This window comes from Ovis canadensis, chromosome 1 (assembly GCF_042477335.2).
Source record: "Ovis canadensis isolate MfBH-ARS-UI-01 breed Bighorn chromosome 1, ARS-UI_OviCan_v2, whole genome shotgun sequence".
Classification (NCBI taxonomy): domain Eukaryota; kingdom Metazoa; phylum Chordata; class Mammalia; order Artiodactyla; family Bovidae; genus Ovis; species Ovis canadensis.
In genome coordinates, this window is record NC_091245.1 from 43,743,537 (window position 1) to 43,765,736 (window position 22,200).

The 22,200-nt window shown below is 37.1% G+C and overlaps 1 protein-coding gene and 1 long non-coding RNA gene across 5 annotated transcripts; one reads left to right on the plus strand and one right to left on the minus strand.

The window, feature by feature from the left end:
* Positions 1-454: 454 nt before the first annotated feature.
* Positions 455-17,967, minus strand: SERBP1 (SERPINE1 mRNA binding protein 1). 4 transcript variants are annotated; one of them, XM_069594383.1, is made up of 8 exons: positions 16,840-17,967; positions 12,993-13,143; positions 12,311-12,451; positions 12,109-12,180; positions 11,412-11,486; positions 8,742-8,919; positions 5,075-5,248; positions 455-2,655 (listed from the first exon to the last, which is right to left on the minus strand). In XM_069594383.1, exons 1-8 carry the CDS (start codon positions 17,150-17,152, stop codon positions 2,599-2,601), a joined length of 1,161 nt encoding a protein of 386 aa, XP_069450484.1. In that variant the 5' UTR covers positions 17,153-17,967; the 3' UTR covers positions 455-2,598. The 4 variants fall into 4 exon arrangements, with proteins under 4 accessions (XP_069450484.1, XP_069450457.1, XP_069450475.1 ...); XM_069594356.1 differs by having other exon boundaries at positions 11,412-11,531; positions 12,109-12,198; positions 16,840-17,965; XM_069594374.1 differs by having other exon boundaries at positions 12,109-12,198; positions 16,840-17,949.
* On the plus strand, positions 17,435-18,714 carry LOC138442647 (uncharacterized). Its single transcript, XR_011257803.1, has 2 exons — positions 17,435-17,647; positions 18,405-18,714. It is a non-coding gene; the product is annotated as an uncharacterized lncRNA (long non-coding RNA).
* The last annotated feature ends 3,486 nt before the right edge of the window (positions 18,715-22,200 follow it).

A 22,200-nucleotide genomic window follows, 5' to 3' on the forward strand; every position in this document is an offset into this window, starting at 1 on the left:
CATTTAAAAATCTTTCATAACTGCACAAAGGTCTCAAAATATTTAACTATAAGAGACCTTATCTCCATCATCTCAATGTAAACTGAAAATATCTTAATAAAAAATATAAACTACTATTATTTCACTTTAAAAGCATCAAGACAGAAGTGCATTAGAACATTCTATCAGCCATTATTACCTTATTTGTGAAAAGACAAACCCCTGACATTCACTCAAACATGGAGTTTCCTACAAGAAATGTCAATTGTCATGTCGGTCCTTGAAATTCATTTTGCAAGAATTAAATTTTATAATTAAAATATGTACTCTCCCAATTGCTATTTGACAGACTAGGTTAACAAACACTCCATACACACACGCCTGTTTGTGAAAAAGTGAAACATGAACATTACCTTTGGTGGTACACACATAGGTCAGAAGACACATGACGATAAATGGGCTCCTATTTGATTGCTTTTATGACTTTTAAGAAGTGAGCATGAAAATAAAATCTTTATTTTCAGTTATTACCCACCAATAAGAGAAAGTTAGGTTCACAGTTTTAGCTCGTGACACAAAGTGAACTAGGAGGCAAATTTACATCCATCAGATACAACTAATGGACTGACTTTAAAATCCAGGCTATCTTGAAAGCTTGCAACATACCAGATATTGCTGTGTATTCTCTAGTGACAGAATGCCAGCAATGGCTGACAATGAGTAGAACTTATTTTTTTAATAGGTGTTTTCTATATGTTGCTAGAAATCAGGTTTGTTACATGTTCGTGTCCAAAAATGAGTTAAGATACTTTAAACACACTATGTATGGGTATGTTTAGGAATGTGTATGTTGCAATCTCAAGAGGGGTCAATAGTCCATATGGACTAAATTAATACTTGCCTCTGGGTAGCAGATATGTTTGTAAATATAAAATTATGTTTAACATTAGCACCAGTGCAGAACATGCTCAGCATCATAAGATCCAAAACACCAGCACAAGTTTATCCACCATTTAAAAAAACCAATTACCTCCTTCCTAAAATGTCAAACTAGCAGGTCACTTAATTAATTAATCCAATCCCAATGCGAAACTCTTGTACTGTATGGTTTCTCCTTTAGAAGTATCGGGGAAAACTAATGAGCTAAACAGACATTTTATGACTTAATGTCTTATATCAAGTATTTTTTAAATTGGACATTACCACATAGATAGAAAATTACTAATAGTGACAAAAAGATCTTTAAACCTGTAAATAAAGCCCCTTTCCTGTTAATCAATGTTGCAGAAGACTTTAAAAAAAATCCTAGAAAGGCTGTTTATTATTCTCTCCATGTATGTTTTAGTAAGTGGTGATGCTCTTGATCAAAGAATCCATTATTAACCTAATTTTGTAACAGAGGAAGAGGTAAAAAGATACTTGTTACCTTCTACAGAATCTATCAAGACAAAAATTAATAGCAATATAGGAAATTTGGAAACAGTAAAATTTTTGGTTTTCATTTCATGGATGGTGCTGCTGTTCCAACCTTATAATCCCAGAAATTAACAACCTCCAACCTTACCATACTAACCAGTGCCCTTTGGTTTCTTTAGAACAAGGGAGAGTTAAAGGGTTGATTATGGATGTACAATTTTGATTTTGGGACCTTTCACACATACAAATCATACTGAGCGGCCACTTACTTTACAGAGCAGTTTAAATGTTAACACATTAGCCAAATTAACTTGTTCCACCCACCCTATTGGAGGAGGAAAAATCCAACACCCATAAAACTACTTCACTTGACAGTATGTGTCTACCAACAATAAGTAGCTTAAACAACTTTTAGCAGTAAGGTGTCTAGACTGATTTTTAAAATGGGCAAGTGATATTTTAAAAGTAAATATAATTGAAATTGAATCAATTATAATTTGAACCTAATGAACCATGCAGGAGCAGGGTTAATAAACCAATGTGCTTTGAATTTTTCAAGTACTGGTATTTCTGTATATAAAGATTTAGCATATATAACAGCTATCATGAGAAGTGAAAAACACCTTATCCCCAGAAATGAAAATATTAAAACTAAGTTAAAATACATAAAGTAGTTAGTATTCCACACAGCATAAAATTTGACAAAGTTTACATGTCCCAGTTGACCATGTGTGAAAATGCAAAGCAGGTATTAAAACTGATATTATGTCCAATATTTAAAACCAGTTTGTAATAGGGGGAACATCTAAATCCTTAATTAAAAAACACAAATGAAGTGAAAGCTTTAAACTGGTACACACTGTTCACACCTATATTTCAAGTTTGGAAATGCATATTTGCAAGCAGCAATACAAAAGTATTCATGAAGAATGCATAATCTCTGAAAATTATGAAAACATCCCTGCTACCAATACATTTCTAAATACAAAACTGACTACCATATTGTTACTTCTGTGTAGCAGGAGAAGTTCATTTTCAAAACAGATAAAATTCAGTCTTTAGGTGTGAATGGTATGAATGACAGTCTTTTTTTTTGTTTTTTTTTGTTTTTTTTTAAATTTCTTAGTCGTTTGGGATCCTTAAGCATGCAAGCCTCAAAGAGGAGGGTCCACAAAGGAACCAGGGTGGTCTTATGGCATCCAGTTAAGCCAGAGCTGGGAATGCCTCTGGGTCATCCACATCAGGAGCAGAAGCACTTGACTGAAAAAGAAAAAGAAACAAGCAAAATTAATGATTCTCAAAATCTTATATTTCCAGCATCTACATTTAGACAGATTCTTAAAAACAAAAAAAAAGTTTTATTACAATAAGTAAAATATGCCAAAGCTTTTACTTTCAAAAGGTAAAATTATGGATCAGAATAGGACTTGAGGGGAATAAATTGGGAGACTGAGATCGACATATACACAGTGCTATATATAAAATAGGTAACTAATAAGGACTGACTGTATCGTAACAACCTATATATAAAAAGAATCTAAAAAACAAGTGAATATGTGTGTATATATAACTGATCCACTAAAATTAAAAAAAAAAAAAAGATTACAAATATTTGCAATGAGCCCTGTCCTGAATTTTCTATCAAGATCTGAGAAAACTCCTAGTAATACCATGGGTTATTTGTTTTTCTAACAAATCACACTAGTAGATTCACACAAGGTACGTATGTGGATTCACTGTTGCTCACTATTCTTTTATTTTTCCCACCTGCTAATAATAAGAATGGCAATGAAAGCAAGCTAAGAAACCAATTATTTAAGCAGCACATTCATAACTGATAGGAAGGAACTCAATGGCTATTTATAGTCAAAATACAAATTACAAAACAAAAAAGTATTAAAAAGATCCATATACACAATGCTGTCCTTTAAAAAGAACCCATGTTACAGAGGAAAAAAACAAACAAAATATCACTACACTGTTATGGGTGACCATAAAATCTAGAATATTAAGTTACTACTATAATTAAACATTGTCAGACTCAATCAAGCAGATGGGGTGCCAATTTATCAGATGTTGAGAATTCAGGACATTATGGTTGGTTCTGAATAGACTAAGACACAATGAACTAACTCAAATTATCACTAAGCTAAGCTAAGCCACTTCAGTCGTGTCCGACTCTGTGCAACCCCACAGACGGCAGCCCACCAGGCTCCCCCGTCCCTGGGATTCTCCAGGCAAGAACACTAGAGTGCATTGCCATTTCCTTCTCCATGAAAATATTCCATAAATGAATTTCAGTAACTCTTAAACATTCCACAAAATTTCCTAAGAACCTGTGAGAGTATAATACCTGGCAATCCTCTCTAAAACAGAAATTCACCTATCTGCTACATTACTGCTGATGATCTGAAATGTATATGATCTCTAAAAACTAACAGTACTGAATAAAACTGAAAGGATCATCCAAGTTCCTACACAGTACCAAAGTATTTATCCAGGATTACTGAATAAATCATAGCAATTTGGTGTCCTTTTCAGAAAAAAAAAATCTCAGAACTTACAATCATGTGGCATTTCACACTGTACCAACTGAGTAACAGTAAATGAAGGTATAACCACTACAACTTCTCCACCAACTTTTGTGTCCTGAAACATGATGTCTGCCCCTGGCAGCTACCATTCCAATTCCACAGGGTATTTTCTAGTCAGACAAGCTGTACAATGATCATTCTTTTCAAAACATTCCAGACCATTCTCACTTTCTTGAATCATAATATCTTCCTTTGTACAATGACCATTGTTTTCAAAACATTCCAAACCATTCCCATTTTCTTGAACCATAATGTCTTGCTTTTTCACTCTGTTTTTTCAGTGTTATTCCTTCTTGTACAGATGAAACCAGTCCTTCTACTGACAGATACACAACACTGTTTGCTCCTAGATAATCTGAAATATGCCCCAATTCTGGTTTATTGGCAATAAGCTCTTCTTTTGTTGGTATGTTTATTCCCATGAAGCATGGATATCTAACTGGTGGGGAAGCTACGTGAATATTAATATCTCATCAATAAACCATGAACTTTGGGACCAAGCAGATCAAAATTCAAAACTACCAATTACTAGGGCTTCTAGCAAAATGTTTCAGAAAAATTTGTGTCACACACAGTGCAAGGCAATGGAAATCACAAAAAATAGGACAAAAATGAATCCCAACTCTAATTAAGAGAACAGCTCTCCTGAACAAAATAGGAATCAACAACCAATCAATGTCACACTATTATATATTGGACACAAAGGTTTTATTAAGCTGACCTCTAAAAAGCGGTGAAGATTTGTCAAGACAATTATTGATATTTGGCACTTCAGGTAGACAAAGACCAAAAAATTACCTTGGTTCCTTGCACCTGAATTTCATCTTCTATAAAATGGCAATTTTTTTAAAAAGCACAGTACCATGACAAGCACTAAATTAATTGTTCAATAAAGGGTGATAAACTTAACCACTGCCAGCACAGTCATTTAAGTGCTTTAAACAAAAATATAACCTAAAATGTAATTTCTTAAAGGCATGCCAACCTTTTTCTTCTACTTATGTCTGCAAAAGGAGTTAGGTCAGTCATCCATCAAAAGAGGTCCCTCAAGTTACTTACAACGGTAGACTATGTCTTAAAATTACCTTGTCAGTCCTGATGCCACGGTTTGGACGTCCGCCACGCCCACGCCCACCTCGTCCTCCCCTGCCACCACGTCCTGGGCGGCCAAGGTCTCCAAAATTGATCTCCAGCTGAGATGTTATATCATTTGCTGGCTTCCGGAAATGATGATCCATAACTGAGTCTTCAGCATGAGCCTAAAATTTCAAATGAAGGCCACTGGGTGATTTGATTAATAGGAAAGCAATGTTGTATATTTCTAAATGAGCTTTCTACAACCTGTCCTTTGTGTGAAAAAATGTAACAACAGGTAATAAGTAAGCTTTGGGATGACCTACAGTCATCTAGCAGGAAGAATTCCTTTCACTTTTCTCCACTTCATAGTCCCTTTAGTTATAGGTGATTCTAGCAAGTCTTGATTACAGGTATTATCACAACTACTCAAGTGGCTGGGCCCCATCTCAAACCTACTGAATTATAATCTTTAGCAGTGAAGTAAGAATAGTGTTAGTTGCTCAGTCGTGTCTGACTCTGCAACCCTATGGACTGTAGCCTATCAAGCTCCTCCGTCCATGGGATTCTCCAGGCAAGAATACTTGAATGGGTAGCCATTTCCTTCTCCAGGGGATCTTTCCGATCCAGGGATAGAAGCTTGGTCTCCTGCACTTCAGGCAGATTCTTTACTCTCTGAGCCATCAGGGATGAATAAGTATGTTTAAAATATGCCCTTCAGATTAGGATTCCAATCTGAACCTCTGATGAAGACTTTTAGATAGGTAGTATATATTTCTGTTAGAGACATTACTGAATCTCTTCATTAAGTTTTAGAGAGAACTTTTGCTCTATACCAGCTATGACTTGGGGAAGAAACTGTGTACAGACTTCTCAAAATGCTTTTCTGTTTATATTTAAACATGGTCTGCCATATAAATTGGAGAACTACAGATTGAAGTGAAACAAGTTACATAAACAACCTTCTAAAACTTGTACAAATAAAACCATGCCTTAAATTTACCAAAGGAACCTTCATTAAAATGAAGTCATCATGTTTGTGAAATTCAGATCCCAAGCCACCTGACAGACTGCAAAAATGCCAAGCAATCTCACACTGCTTAATGCCTGATTTTCTTTTGTACATTGGGAAAATGGGTTTTAATCTTCTAGTTGGAAACTTCCTATACTAAAGTATGTTTTAATTTTTCTAAATACATGTATAATCCTCTTTTCTGAAGGGTATTTCATTCTAAATATCTTGTAATATTACAACTGTTAATAATTACCTTTTCAAGTACAAATTCTTTATCTGTAAACAGATTTTCATTCCTTTAATCATCTAATACCCAAACTAAATTACATCCCTTTTGTGTCTTTCTTTAAAAAAGAAAGGTCTTTAAAAATATTTTCAAATTTTTTAAATTTAAAAAAATATTAATTTTAACATTTAAAAAATATTAACTTTAACAGAGCCTAAAATACAAAATCACTAGCAAATAAGTCAATTAAATATGTGAAGTGTCTGATTTTAAATGTTAGCTATTGCAAAACAACAATATCAATTTATTAGTTAAAACCATTTATAAATTTCTAGAGCAAGAAGCAAAGAAGTTTTAGGTGATATATTACTGAAAACAATCCTGAAGGTATTACTATAGTAATTAAGAGGAAGCCTGGATATTCAGGTTACAACCCCAATCTTCAAGTAAACTACCAGGATCAATTTATAGGGTTGTTTTTTTTTTCTATAGCACTGTGCAATAATTAAGGAAATAGAGCTTGGTCTCAGCTGTCAATAATTTAGTTCTCCATTTCTCAAAAAAGTATTTTCCTTTCCCTAACTACTTCATTTTTATTATGAAGATGAAGGTAAGTATAATAAAAGAAAAAAGAGTACTCAAAGCACTGTATACAACAAACTTAAAGATCTGTTATAAAGTTACAATGAGGTTGCATCCTGATAAACCCCAGATTATCTCTAAGTCCAAAATACATTTAATATACCTAACCTACCAAACACATCATAGCTTGGCCTAGCCTACCTTCAATGTGCTTAGGACATCTACATTACCCAACGGCAGAGCAAAATCATCTAAAACAAATCCACAAAGCCTTTATTATAATGTGTTAAATATCTCATGTTAATTTATTAAATGTAGTATTGAAAGTGAAAAGCAATAAAACAAAAACCAAAAGTTCTACATCAGAGACAATCTGTATTCAAGTGATAAGGCCATATATGCCAATAAGGCCAGATTCCAAGTACAACATCACAAAAGTAGCCTAACTATGAGGGTCCAAGCATTTGTAAGTGGTTGATAAAGAAAATGTCCTAGTTTCAAGGTTATTCATAACCAATTTCACATTTTATAATTTTCAGAAAATTCTATTTATATATCACCTTGTGTAATAATTATTTCTCAAAAGCTCAATATAAAATACTTAAAGCTGGGATACTTAACCAGATGTCTATAAAATGTATCAAGAGGTTGCAGGGCATTAATGGTAATGATATAATCTAAAATTATACCGAAGTATTTCATGTCTGTGTTCTGTTCTGAAGAAAAGTTCTGTTGGGACCACAAAAACTTATAATTGTCTCAAAGGTACCAAAGTACTTTACTGAGCGACTTCACTTTCACTTTTCACTTTCATGCACTGGAGAAGGAAATGGCAACCCACTCCAGTGTTCTTGCCTGGAGAATCCCAGGGACGGGGGAGCCTGGTGGGCTGCCGTCTATGGGGTCACGCAGAGTCGGACACGACTGAAGTGACTTAGCAGCAGCAGCAAGCAGTTTTAATAATTAGTTCAAATGAATAATCTCCCTAAAGTGAACTTCTATGGTTCTTTAAATCAAGATTCTCTTTGGATTTTACAGATACACGAAACAACTTTATCAGCAAGAACTACAAAACCCAAAGCATTCTAATGAAGCAAAATATTTTTTCTTTACCGATAGGAAATGACACAAGACTGTCTCATTTATACTACTTTCATGATGCCCATGTTTAAAAAATCATCTCTGAATTTTTATTTTAGTGCAGAATATTTCCAAGCTTGTTTCACAATTATTTTTTTGCTTAGAAAATTATAATGTAGAAAGATTTTACTGTATTTTTTAAATTATCAGATTGCCTTCATAACATTTCAGTTTAACTGAGACTAAAAGCTCATACTTACATAAACCCTAAAAAGATATAGCAGTGGGATAGTCCCCTAAGAATGCGTCCCAAGACTTAAATAAAAGCTACCAAATCAAAAGTCACTCGTCTTTCTGGAGTATTTTCATTAGTTTCCTTGTTTCCTAAGGAAAGGAAACTCATAAATTCTCTGGTCTTCACAAGCTATTACTCTTCAGTAATGATTACCTAAAGATTCCCAGATATTATTTATATATGGCATAGGCAGACAGTTTAAAGTTACACCACGTAAAAAATGCCAACCTTTCAACCTAATACAAATCTTAATGACTCCCAGTTAAGTAAGATTTTAAAAAAGATTAAAACTTAAAAAGAATAATTTCTTAACAGTATAATATAGTTTATTTTCCTTTGGGGGCAATATATGTCTCAAATAATCCTATGTAAAACTTTATTTTATAAACAGATTACCCATGTGAAATTTTAAAACAAAAATTGTACATGCAATTCAAGACAAATCTGAACATTTTCAAACACCACAAAACTTCACTTTACCTCTTCACTTTTTGACTTATGAAGAACAAATCCCTTCTTCCACTGCCCATCAGCACCTTCATTTGGTTTTCGGATATTAAATTCTACTTTTGCCCGGTCCTTATTTTGAATAGCCTTCCACTCATCCAAAGTCATTTCTTTTGGACCCTCTTCCTTTACTTCTTCAACTTCATTTTCCCTGTGTGAAGATGTTTCAGTATTACACCTGGTAGGGGGCTCATAAAATCACAGAACTTATAAGTGTAAGGGAGGAAGTACCAACCTTAGCTGGTTGGTAATCATCTAGATTATCCAAGGACAGGAGAATCAGTTTTCTTTGTAACCCAATGGCTAACATGTGACTTGGTAGAGACCAGGAATTTACTGTTTGTTAAATCAGTGAAAATGTGGATAACGAAGGAACATACAATTCATCTTCATAAACTCTTAAACGATCATCTATCAATAACACAGTTTCTTAAACCTAGAACACATTTTTTTAAAACCACACTACTGTTTTTAAAACTTACAGTATGTGATTGAAATCCGATTTAGCTTCTGCTAAAACACATTTTTAATTTCCATAATACATAATTCATAACACACATGAAGGTAATCATTTAGGCTGCCCATGACAACCAAGTTTTATATTTAAGAATATAAGAGAACTGTTCCCTGATCCATTTTTATAACATTTAAAGCAAATCTCTAATTTCTACAAATCCAATCTTTATATATACTCCAACTTTCAAACCAGTGTATACATGAATAGGAAACTAAAGTTTCACTAGTAACGGAACTTTTTATAAAATACTGGTTTTCAATACTTAATACCAAATTGTGTTATTTCTAATATAATTCTCAGACTATAACTATTATATAGTATCCTGTTTCCTTTTTACACAAACAAAGCATGCACCTAGGAATTCACTATTTAATCTCAATTTTCAATTATCACCAAACAAGTTTGCTATTTTGGGAGCACTGCTTCTTTCCAAAGATAGTAGGTGATTCAGTTAGCCTCAGAGCTCAAGTTACTCCCATACATGCTATTCTTTACTGTTCGACAAATCTCATCTTAAACTCCCCAGACCAAGTTCATACTGAATTGATGCAATTTTAAGTATCAAGTCCAACCCTGTCAGTTTGCAGATCAGAAAACTAAAGAAAGAAAAAAGGTCCCAGTTACTCATAAGTTGTAACGTAGCCAAGAACAGAACTCAGCATACATTTATCACATCATGAAACCATGACATCTACCTTCAAGGGTTCTAAGAATCAAATGAAACAAAACAGAAACTCAAGAACTATACTTAAAGGAACCAATCAAATTCAGCCTAAACTGTGTTTCTTAAGTTTACACTTGCATATGTAAGCTAATGTCATCATCATGGTCTTTAGGCTCAATACCTAGAACCCCAATTTCAGTCCTGGGAACTGAGCTAAAATTTGCTTCCAATACCCTATCAATACCAATATATCTCTTACATAACTGTATGTATAAACAGTTATAATCCTGGCAGATTACTCTTAAGGTGATATAAATGTTCAAATATTTAAACAAATTAAATATTTATTCATTTAAATAAATGACGGTTCTTCATTAAGAGAACAATATTTGTGTTGAGCTTTGTAAAGTAATTAAGTGTTGTATAAGGTTCATTTAACTTACCTATTCCATTGTTTACCACACAAAATATTCATAGTTTCATATAAAATAAAACAAAGTTCAACTCAACACCATGTATTTTTAATCTAATAGTAATAATAGCTAAAATAACTAATAGTGTAACTAAAAATATTTATACTTTTAGTAATAACTAAAAACAATAGTAATTTTCTCTAATAATAAATCAATTATTCCTTATTTAAGCAAATCCACCAAATATGACTTTCTAATCATTAATAGTGCTTCATTCTAAGAACAATTCTGGAGAAGAGTTTAGAAAAGCATCCCCTCCCTAAATGATTTGATTATGCCTTGGTTAAGAATTACTGACCTAAATAATCTGCAATGCAAGACTTTAAACTACATACTGAAAGAAATGACTGACATATAACTTCTGCTTGTATTGATGGAAGACAGAGGAAGGCATAAAGCTATTTCTACCAGCATAACTTGAGTCTTTAAAACTCTCCAATCCTTGAACAATTTAATTTCAAAACTGTCTTGTACCTAAAAACTCAGAAAATAAGAAAAGCTCGTTAAAGGATAACATATTCTGGCCCTTGCTCTCCTCACACATTTTAAAACAAGCCAATAATGCTGTATTCCACATTCTATGTCAACGGAAAAAACCTTCAAAGAGATGGAGGAACTAATTTTAATAGTCACATTTTCTCATTTTAAACTGTCTCAGTATAAAATGTGTACAGCTATAGAGTCCAAAGTACTGTGAACTATGAGTTGCAAATAATTCTCAGGTTAAAACAACTAGTTTTTGTGCTCAGGGCTAACAGGATTTACTAAAATATCTATTTTCCTTATCTTTTTAAGATGCCAATGGTAAATTCAAACAGCCCAACATATACATGTGTAAAGTACTCCTCTACTATTTGAAGGAATGGAGTACAATAAAGTCTTTCCTATTAAAAAGAAAATATTTAGCAACATTAAGTCTACAGATTTTTTTTGGTAAACCCCGAACATTGCAATGCTCAACCATTACCACCACATACAAAATCACTTACTTATTTTCAGTGTCCGCAACTGGATGTTCTTCACCTTCAGGTGTTTCCTCAGTCACATTTGATTGTTCCAAGTCACTGCAATTATAAGATATTTGTTTCTGAATGTATTTGGGGGACTCTCTAAGGAAAGAAAGAAAAAAAGGCATCTAGGTCCATTTACATGTAGTTAAAAGAGTATACAAAAGTATTTTAAAATTCTCACATTCCCAGTTTTTTCCTACTGAATTTACTCCCCTGTAGAACATTACAAGAAAATAATTTAAAAATATACACTGATCCAAGTTACAGCTCAAGCACACTACTCAAAAAGTAGAAAGGCAGCACTTCTAAAATAAAGACCCACCAGCTTTTCAAGTTTTTATAATCACCAAAAGGTTAATAGCTAGAATAAGAATTATAAAATAAGAAACACACAATAGCAGAATACTCAACTAACTTCAATATAAGATTTCAGTAAAAGTGATACACCTATATGAAAAGTGTCACACGTTTGAAACAGAGGAAAATTGGTCATTTGACACATTATAACCCTAACATATCCAAAAAATCACCCATCATCTTGTAAGGAAGTAGCTGAGATGACAGCATCCATTCTTGTCCCTAGGACAAGTAAATATTTAACAGAACTAAGGGCAAATCTCAAACGTAAACTATACAATTTTATTAAAATTATTTATTAAGAAACCGAAATACCAACGTTAATTCATCTTTGACAGTTCCCCAGTTGTGAGATCCGCTCCCTCCACGTTTGTCCTCATGCTTCAGGCCACTGTAATGTGAAAAAGAACTAACAAAACTGAGTTAACATAATACTCTTTACTTCTAGAAATTCAAATTTTGTTTTATTAAAGAAGTAGATTCAAATATTAAAGTATAATAAAAACCAATATAAGACTTACGATCTATCACTTCCACTATGCCTATCAAATTCACGTTTGCCACGAGAATCAAAGCCATCTCCCCGGCCCATTCCACGTCCACGACCTCCTCGACCTCTTCCAAGACCACCACGGCCTCGGATAGGCCGGTCAATAATCGGTCTACAACAAATGAAAAATATTACATACTTCTAAGGTTTCTGGAAAAAAGAATGAGAGAAAGTCAAAGACTCAAAAGTACAGGAACATATTTACTGGCTCACAGCCCAACTGTTAAATGTTTTAGAAATTCAAAATAGTCTATTTCTAAACAGTTAAAGGGAATCAGAACTAGGAAATTCTCCAAAGTAAAAAAATTATTTTGACATTCTCTTTTACTACTAATATATATACTCTTCCACTATTACTCATTTCACATTATAATCTAATAAAACTGCTATTCACTCATATACTTAAAAATTAAAATAAACACATCTAACCTGCATAATTGAAGTGTTTCACTACAAGAAATCTAAGTCTGAATACCAAAAACTGTTACCAAAATGTCATTAATAACATAGATACTCATACTCACATGGTCTGCTGAAAAAAGTGATAAAATTAACCAGCCACACTGCTTCCTGGCAATTATGCTCAATTTATATGCGTTAAGATGTATGTCTATAAACTGACAATACATGAAGAGATTAAGAAACAATCTTGCCTATCAACGGAAAATTCTCCTCCTTCACCCTTTTCTTCAAGTGGCTTTTCGAATCTTCTTTCACGAGGTGGTCGCCTTTCTGGTCTCCTATCAATTATCTTCCCTTCACCCTGAAGTTGTTGATCAGGTCTTCTTCCAACACGTCTTATTCCTAAAATGATTAAAAAAAAACAAAAACAAAACAAGACCCATATAAGCAAATCATTTTTGCAACACAAAACATTTAGGCCTAGACTGTTAGAAAAAAAAAATACTACTCTTTAAGTCCACTACTAGCATTTTCTGTTGAAAAAGGCTAACACTGGGCACCTCTGAAGTTTAACAAAGTACTTCAGAAAAATTCCTATTTAAATAAACTTGTTTCAAAATTCCATTTGGTTTGCCAAACCATTACCCCCTCTAAAGCACTCTCTGTAATTGACCTGGAAGTCATTTAGTTATTTCTCTCACTTTTCAAGATGCCTACCTCTTAATTTAAAATTCTAAATTCAAGAAATCTTAAGCAAATGATATAATAAAAACAATTAATACAGTAGCCATTTACAAATAATAGTCAAGCAAACCAACACAATCACCAGATAAGGACCCTTAAAAACAAACAAAAAAAAACACACCAACAGTGAAGGCATTATTTTATTTTACATCATCTGAAGAGGAAAAGAGAGTAAAAAGACTGATGATTTTACAAAATTACAAAACTGAAGGGAAAGCAAATGCCATTTAAGATTATATCCAATGACTAATAAGGTCCTACTGTATAATATAGAAAACTATATTCAATATCCTGTGACAAACCATAAGGGACTATATTAAAAAAGATTATATATACACACATGTATAACTGAATCACTTCAGCGTACAGCAGCAAGTAACACATTTTGTAAATGAACTACACTTCAACGAAAAAATTTTAAAAAGATTACATCTCCATAGTTGAAAATAGCTACTTAACCCTCTTCCTACTACTGCAGTTTATATATATATGTATATATATAAACATACATACATACTACACCTAATTTTAAAACACATTGTTATGCAACCAGAAGCAATTATTATGGAGAAATTTTTTTTTGGTTTGCCCTTACAATTGTGTTTTCAAAAAATCTTTAAAAACCACATACACAAATTAAGCAAGATGTAAGAAACAGAAACTTGTGACACTAAATGATGGCTGAAGCATTTACTGATTTCCCTCTTCCTTACCTTTTTTCTGTTTGTGTCAAAGGCCGAAAGGCCCCATGGTGGCCTTAAGGATAATAAGTAGACTGATGGTTAAATTTATGACTGTAAAATTTTAGGTATGCTCTAATTCCCAAACCACAATTTCTGACAGTCACCTGAGGAATTGATTTCACAAGATATTAAGTTGGTTCACTCTGCTTCTAAGAAAGTGTACCGCCACCAAGATGCACCCAACTGTTCAGCTGCTTGCAGTCAAATGGTAAATGTCAAACTCTGAAATTTTAAGGTCCGTTCCACATAAACTCTCAGGACAGGACACAAACGTTAGACCTTACACCGAGGCATTTAAAAAAATTTCTTCAGAGGTAGTGTATGGGGTGGAGCTACAGAACCAGTTCTTATAATATCCAAGCCTCACACACCCAGATGAACAATGGCTTGCTTCCACACTCCAATATTCAGTTATCAGGCTTACAGAATCTAAAACACAAATAAATCCACGCAGCAACTGACATTTAAAAATGTGTCTCTAGATTTTTCACTATATTCCAGGCTTTCAACATTAAAAAACAAACAAGAATAGACCTTAGCGATGTTCAGTGGTGTCTGTTCTCAAATTCCTCAAGTGGGCAAAAGACAAACTACAAAATTCATAGAATATAAACAGTAAATACCTACCTAAAGCATATCTGATTGTGCCAGGACCCCTATTCAAAGGCACAGAACACATGATCAGGTTAACAATCCCTCCTACTACAAGAGTCCAGGACTTTGTTTACAGGTCTATACTTCCCCAATGCCCAGAAATGATTGCTACATAGTAGGCTCTCAAAATGAACTTTTTTCATTCAACATTTTTATAACCTGTGTTTTATGCAATTTAAGCCTAAGTGTCCTCTGAAATGCTGACCTAAGAAAAATGTTGATAGCTAATAATGGAAATTATTGAATTTGACTACTGAATGGTAAACGTAATCCTGCTCATAAATTTATGAAATAACTTTATAATTTAAAATACTAGGTTCCAGGTAAAAGTTTATTTCATAAACGGACTTTATGATCAAACTGAGGGGTTTAAAGCACACCTCATGTTTTGAACATTCAAAACGAGTGAACACATTTCAGATTCCATTTTTTCATGTACCTTCTTTGAATTAGCGATAAAGGAGGTAAACTTGAGCACAGTTTAAATGACTACACAAGTCAGTGTTCCTTAACATAGAAATTAAACGATTACATTGTGCCACAGCCTATAGAGCCTGCTATAAAGATCAGCCGAGTATTTAGCCTCAAAGATGCATGCTAATACTCCAACGTGTGCTTCCCTCTCCAACCTGTAATTTTAATATAATTGTTTTATTTACCACCTAGGTTCTTCATCCCAAGCCTCAAAACGTTCTATTTCTTAAAAATTCTAAACCAAAACCTAACACAATTGTTTTCATTTTCAAATTAGCTGAACGCTAGCTATCAAATTCAACTAAAGCTCAGAACGCCTTTCTGAAGCACGTGGCAAAATTTCAACTTTCAACACAGAGGTAATCTCTACGATTCAGAACTTAGGTCCTACACCTACTTACTTCGGATCTTTAAGATTTTTCCTTACTCCTCACTGCTATGCTTTTTCACCCACCACCAAAGAGAAACCAGCAATGAAGGAGAGTGCAAACACCAAGTTCAAGGCAATCCCGCGAAGTTTACAATGACCTGGAAGCAGCTACTACCCGCCAATGAAATCCCGACCACGCTTCACGCACATGGGGAGAAAAAGCCATAGACTCAAAAGGACTCAGCGGTGGCTACCGCTGTGACAGCCACGAGGCTCGCGCCAGGGGCACACCACACGAAACACTGCGTGCAGTGGGGAGGTGGGTCCGCGGGGGTTCGATGGGGTAGATAAAAAGATCTTGACTCGAGAACGAGTTTCAGGATTTCCTGCCAACACGTTTTCATTCAGAATTCCCGCTTCTGGTCAATCCCGAGGGGCTAAATTCCTCTCCCAACAGCTTGAGTCACTCCAGCAAGTTATTAAGTTTGTAATAGTTGAGGGGGCGAGGGGTGGACAATAAAGCACGTGTGCACCTAAAAGGGCAGCTTTTTCCACAATATCCGAGCGGTTCGAACATGCCTGCGGAGAGGTGTGCGCGCAGGCAGAAAACTCGACCCTCTTTTTCGGGCGTACCCCGCGCCATCCTGGGACAAGATGGCAAGAGAGTAGCCTGAAGGAGACAACCTCACCTCAGAGCAGCAGACTGAGGGGGCAGCTCTGAGCAGGAAGAAGCCGCGGAGCCCCCGCTGTCCGCTTCACTACAAGTGCTCCGAGGAGTGGCTCCCTTCACCGAGCCTCGGTCCATGCGCTCGCCCGCCAAGGAATCCGGCGGGAAGGCAACAGCCTCCCAGGATCCCGACCACGCTTCTCGGCTCAGACCTGAGGCGGGAAGGGGTGGTTCCAGTATCCTTGCAGGTGGCGGTTTGAACTTGGGCTTAACACGCTCCCAACACCTTCGCAGGACCTGGCTTTTGTCGCGTTGAGGGAAACGCCGGGATATCGGTGGCCAAGTCTCCCGCGAACCCTCGGAGCCCCAGAAGCGAGTGTTAGCCGCAAGTCTCCTCGCTCCTTCCCTCCATCCCGGGTGTCTCCCACCTTCTACCACTGCTTTACCTTCTTTCTTAAGCGCCACAGGCGGCTGCGTCTCCTCCTTCTTGTCAACCACGCCGACGCTGGGGGGCAGCGGGTTCTTGCGGTCTTTCTGGGACTCTTTACGCAGCTGTTTGCCCGCCGCATTGGAGTTGGTCTGAGCTGCGGCCTGAGCTGCGCTCTTGGCCCCAGGGCCCCCAACGCCGCCCCCGCCGGCTTCTTTTTTCTTGTTCTCTGCTGCCTTCAACACCTCGAAGGGATCCGATTCGTCGTCAAATAACTGGTCGAATCGGTTGGTGACCACGCAGCCGAAGCCTTCCTGTAAGTGCCCAGGCATGATGGTGGCTCGGCGGCGCGTTCCTCCACGGATTGCAGCGGGCCGCGCCGAGCCAAGAGCGCCTGCTTCAGCTCTTCCCACAAGATGGCCGGGCCGAGAGAGGGGGGCTGTCTTCTCTTCCGGCGCTAGGCACACATCCGGGAGCGGCCAGCGCCGCACGGTACCACGGGGTCTGTAGGCCAGAGTCGCTTTTCCTGAGGCGGCTCCCGGCACCAGGACTACAACTCCCAGAATACACGGCTGAACAACTCTTCGCGCGCGCCTCAGAGGCGAGTCCTCACCGAGGGAGAGGGGTGTGCAAGCTGAGGGAGAAGCGCGGTGGTAGGCGGAGTCCTGCCACCTGCTATCGCCGCCCTTAAACTCTTGGCGTCTCCTGCTGCGCTGAAAACAGGAAAACGTGACGGCGTGTTTTGCTCGCGAAAGTTCTCAGTCTTCGGTTTTACTCCCCGTCTCCGGCCCAGGACTAACTTTCCCCACCTCTCCGGGAGGGTCAAGGTGACTATCAGTCTTACAAGTGGAGACTCACAAACTTCCAGGGCTGGCAGATTGCACTGGCCTCGCGGAAGTGGAACCCGCTCTCTTCCAAATCCCTAGTTGCCCAGTTGCTGGAGTTGCCCTCCTGCAGCCCTAATAATGAATCGAAGCGTCTCTGTTTAATGTGAGGCGGAATACGCTTCTTCTCGCGGCCACTTGAACTCTAGCAGCAGAATTAATCCAAAAGAAAGTTGAACTAGCAAAGTGAGTGTTGCGCGCTTTTCTTGGATGAGACGTGCCGTCTTGCGACCGGTGCTTTAATTGTTAACTCCTGGCAGTGTAGCACTAGCCAGACACTGGGAAAGCCTCCAAAAGGCATTGTTTGTAGAAACACTTTATGGAGCCTAGGCTGACATTAGTGCCAGGCAAGTCAAGGATTGGGTGTTAGTAAAAGGTACTCAAGAAATAACATTAAAATGTTATCTGAAGAGCATCTGAATGTGTGATGTGCTAAGAGGTGCAGTGAGGGGAGAGAAATATGTCAGAGAATTGTCTTTAATTCTCATTGGTATTAGCTGAGAATATTAAAGTCCATTAAAAGGGTGTCATGCATATTCAAGCATATTTGGTAACACGGTGAGGGTGAATGTATTATCATAATTTTTAAACCTTTTCCTATTAACCAGAATATAGAAAATGCATCTCTATGTTCCAGGTACTATGAATAACCTTAATGACGACAACAACTTATTAGGTAAATAATTTTCCCTTTTCACAGGTGAAACCATTTCCTATTTGAAATAACTTAATCAAGTTCATGTCTGTAACAGTTTAAGTGCCAGGAGTTAACTCCAGTCTTCTAACTCCACTGTGAGACACCTGACATCAATTTTTTAATCCAGACTCTGCCTTCTGATAGAAATGAATCTATAAATTAATTTCCAATATTTAATAAGACTTAAATGTTGTTGAAGAGAAGTGAAAAGCAAAGGAGAAAAGGAAAGATATAAGCATCTGAATGCAGAGTTCCAAAGAATAGCAAGAAGAGATAAGAAAGCCTTCTTCAGCAATCAATGCAAAGAAATAAAGGAAAACAACAGAATGGGAAAGACTAGAGATCTCTTCAAGAAAATTAGAGATACCAAGGGAACATTTCATGCAAAAAATGGGCTCGATAAAGGACAGAAATGGTATGGACCTAACAGAAGCAGAAGATATTAAGAAGTGGCAAGAATACAGAGAAGAACTGTACAAAAAAAGATCTTCACAACCCAGATAATCACGATGGTGTGATCACTCACCTAGAGCCAGACATCCTGGAATGCGAAGTCAAGTGGGCCTTAGGAAGCATCACTATGAACAAAGCTAGTGGAGATGATGGAATTCCAGTTGAGCTGTTTCAAATCCTGAAAGATGATGCTGTGAAAGTGCTGCACTCAATATGCCAGCAAATTTGGAAAACTCAGCAGTGGCCACAGGACTGGAAAAGGTCAGTTTTCATTCCAATCCCAAAGAAAGGCAATGCTAAAGAATGCTCAAACTACTGCACAATTGCACTCATCTCACATGCTAGTAAAGTAACGCTCAAAATTCTCCAAGCCAGGCTTCAGCAATACGTGAACCGTGAACTTCAAGATGTTCAAGCTGGTTTTAGAAAAGGCAGAAGAACCAGAGATCAAATTGCTACCATCTGCTGGATCATGGAAAAAGCAATAGAGTTCCATAAAAACATCTGTTTCTGCTTTATTGACTGTGCCAAAGCCTTTGACTATGTGGATCACAATACACTGTGGAAAATTCTGAAAGAGATGGGAATACCAGACCACCTGACCTGCCTCTTGAGAAATCTGTATGCAGGTCAGGAAGCAACAGTTAGAACTGGACATGGAACAACAGACTGGTTCCAAATAGGAAAAGGAGTACTTCAAGGCTGTATATTGTCACCCTGCTTATTTAACTTCTATGCAGAGTACATCATGAGAAACGCTGGGCTGGAAGAAGTACAAGCTGGAATCAAGATTGCAGGAGAAATATCAATAACCTCAGATATGCAGATGACACCACTCTTATGGCAGAAAGTGAAGAGGAACTAAAAAGCCTCTTGATGAAAGTGAAAGAGGAGAGTGAAAATTTGGCTTAAAGCTCAACATTTAGAAAACGAAGATCATGGCATCTGGTCCCATCACTTCATGGGAAATAGATGGGAAAACAGTGGCTGACTTTATTTTGTGGGCTCCAAAATCACTGCAGATGGTGATTGCAGCCATGAAATTAAAAGATGCTTACTCCTTGGAAGGAAAGTTATAACCAACCTAGATAGCATATTCAAAAGCAGAGACATTACTTTGCCAACAAAGGTCCATCTAGTCAAGGCTATGGTTTTTCCAGTGATCATGTATGGATGTGAGGGTTGGACTGTGAAGAAAGCTGAGCGCTGAAGAATTGATGCTTTTGAAGTGTGGTGTTGGAGAAGACTCTTGAGAGTCCCTTGGACTGCAAGGACATCCAACCAGTCCATTCTAAAGGAGATCAGTCCTGGGTGTTCATTGGAAGAACTGATGCTAAAGCTGAAACTCCAGTACTTTGGCCACCTCATGCAAAGAGTTGACTCATTGGAAAAGACTCTGATGCTGAGAGGGATTGAGGGCAGGAGGAGAAGGGGACGACTGAGGATGAGATGGCTGGATGGCATCACTGACTCGATGGACATGAATTTGAGTAAACTCCAGGAGTTGGTGATGGACAAGGAGGCCTGGCGTGCTGCGATTCATGGAGTCGCAAAGAATAGGGCACGACTGAGTGACTGAACTGAACTGAAATGTTGTTGTATGTCAGGCAGGGTATGTAACATGGCTGAACGTAATCTTATCGATTTCTGAGCAGAATTGAAATCAAATCCTTAACAGGAGGGCTTCCCTCATAGCTCAGTTGGTAAAGAATCCTCCTGCAATGCAGGAGACCCCGGTTCGATTCCTGGGTCAGGAAGATCTGTTGGAGAAGGGATAGGCTACCCACTCCAGTATTCTGGCCTGGAGAATTCCATTTACTATATAGTCCATGGGGTCGCAAAGAGTCGGACACAACTGAAAGACTTTCACTTCACTTCCTTAACAGGGAAAATAAAAGTCATATTACAGTCATGTGGCAGCAAGCCTAGTGGGTTTCTAAATACAGCCCCTATTCCTCGATGTCAGGTATTTCTCTGTGGCCTCAGCCCCTGCCACACCCACTCCCCCATCTCACACACGACCCTACCTCCTTCCGTAAGCTCTGGCTCTTACGATTTTTACCAAGACAAAGGACAAGGAGTTTTTGATCATACTCTTCATGCCCCTTTGAAAATAGCTCAGAAGATCACCATGCTTTAACAAACTCTTTCTCTTTCGCAGGGTCTGTTAATATCTGCATTTTTGAGATATTTGCTACAGCTCGTCTTCTTACCACTTTCTGGCCTCTGCCACAGCAATATCAAAAACTAAAACTTGATGTTTTATTATATACTTGGTGCACTTTATGTAATCTCATTTAATCCTTACATTAACTCTGTGGAAAAGGTATTATTGCTTTTTTAAGATGAGAAGAAGCACAAAGAGACTAAATAACTTACCCACTCATTACAGTCTGGAAGGGCTTCCCTAGTGGCTCAGTGGTAACGAGTCCACCTGCCAGTGCAGGAGATGTAGGTTCGATCCTTGGGTCGGGAAGATCTCCTGGAGAAGGGAATGGCAACCATTCCAGTATTCTTGCTTGAGAAATCCCATGGACAGAGGAGACTTGCTTGCTACCATGGGTTCCCAGAAGAGTCAGGACAGGACTTAGCAACTAAACACCACCACCACTACCACCACAGTCTGGGGAGTGGGGCAGGCCTGTCCTTAGTCATTTTTATCCTAGGTACAGGTTTCTGGTTTCTTCAAACAGATCTTTATGACCAGCAAGCATTCTTACAAGAAGAATACTTAAAAATAAGCTATATGTAGCAAAATTGTATGGCTATGAATTTTCTTAGCACTTTTCAACTTCCTTCTCTCCCTTTTGTCTCTCCTAGAATTTTGGTTACTCCAGAGAAGTTTTAAAAGTATACAAGTAAAGATCAAAATTTCAATTCTTTTACATCTCACAATCGATTTTATTTTATATGTAATTATTTTTGCAATGTTTCCTTCTGAGAAGTTAGTTTCTTTATGAATATTTAAAAGTTCCTACTACTGTTAATAGAAAAAATATTGGCCAAATAAACCTCGAGAAGGAAAAGGAGATTTCTTGGCAGACCTGTTATTCAAATGAAAGGTGGGAGTTGTAAACTGTCAAGTTATAAGATATCACTGATTAGAAATATATCCTAAAATATCAGCTCTCTGTAGCAATCACATATTGTTCTCTGAAAAATACCCGTGCAACTTCACAACCTTATCTATAGCAAGCTCTCTAGAGTTCTCTAGCAATAAATGCTGGAAACTAGCCAAGTGTCTTGATTGAATATACAATATAGTTGCTTAATGTTAATGACACTGATAAAGGGAATAGTATACCTCCTTCCAGCACTCACTTGTTTTTAGGATGTTATCAACCAC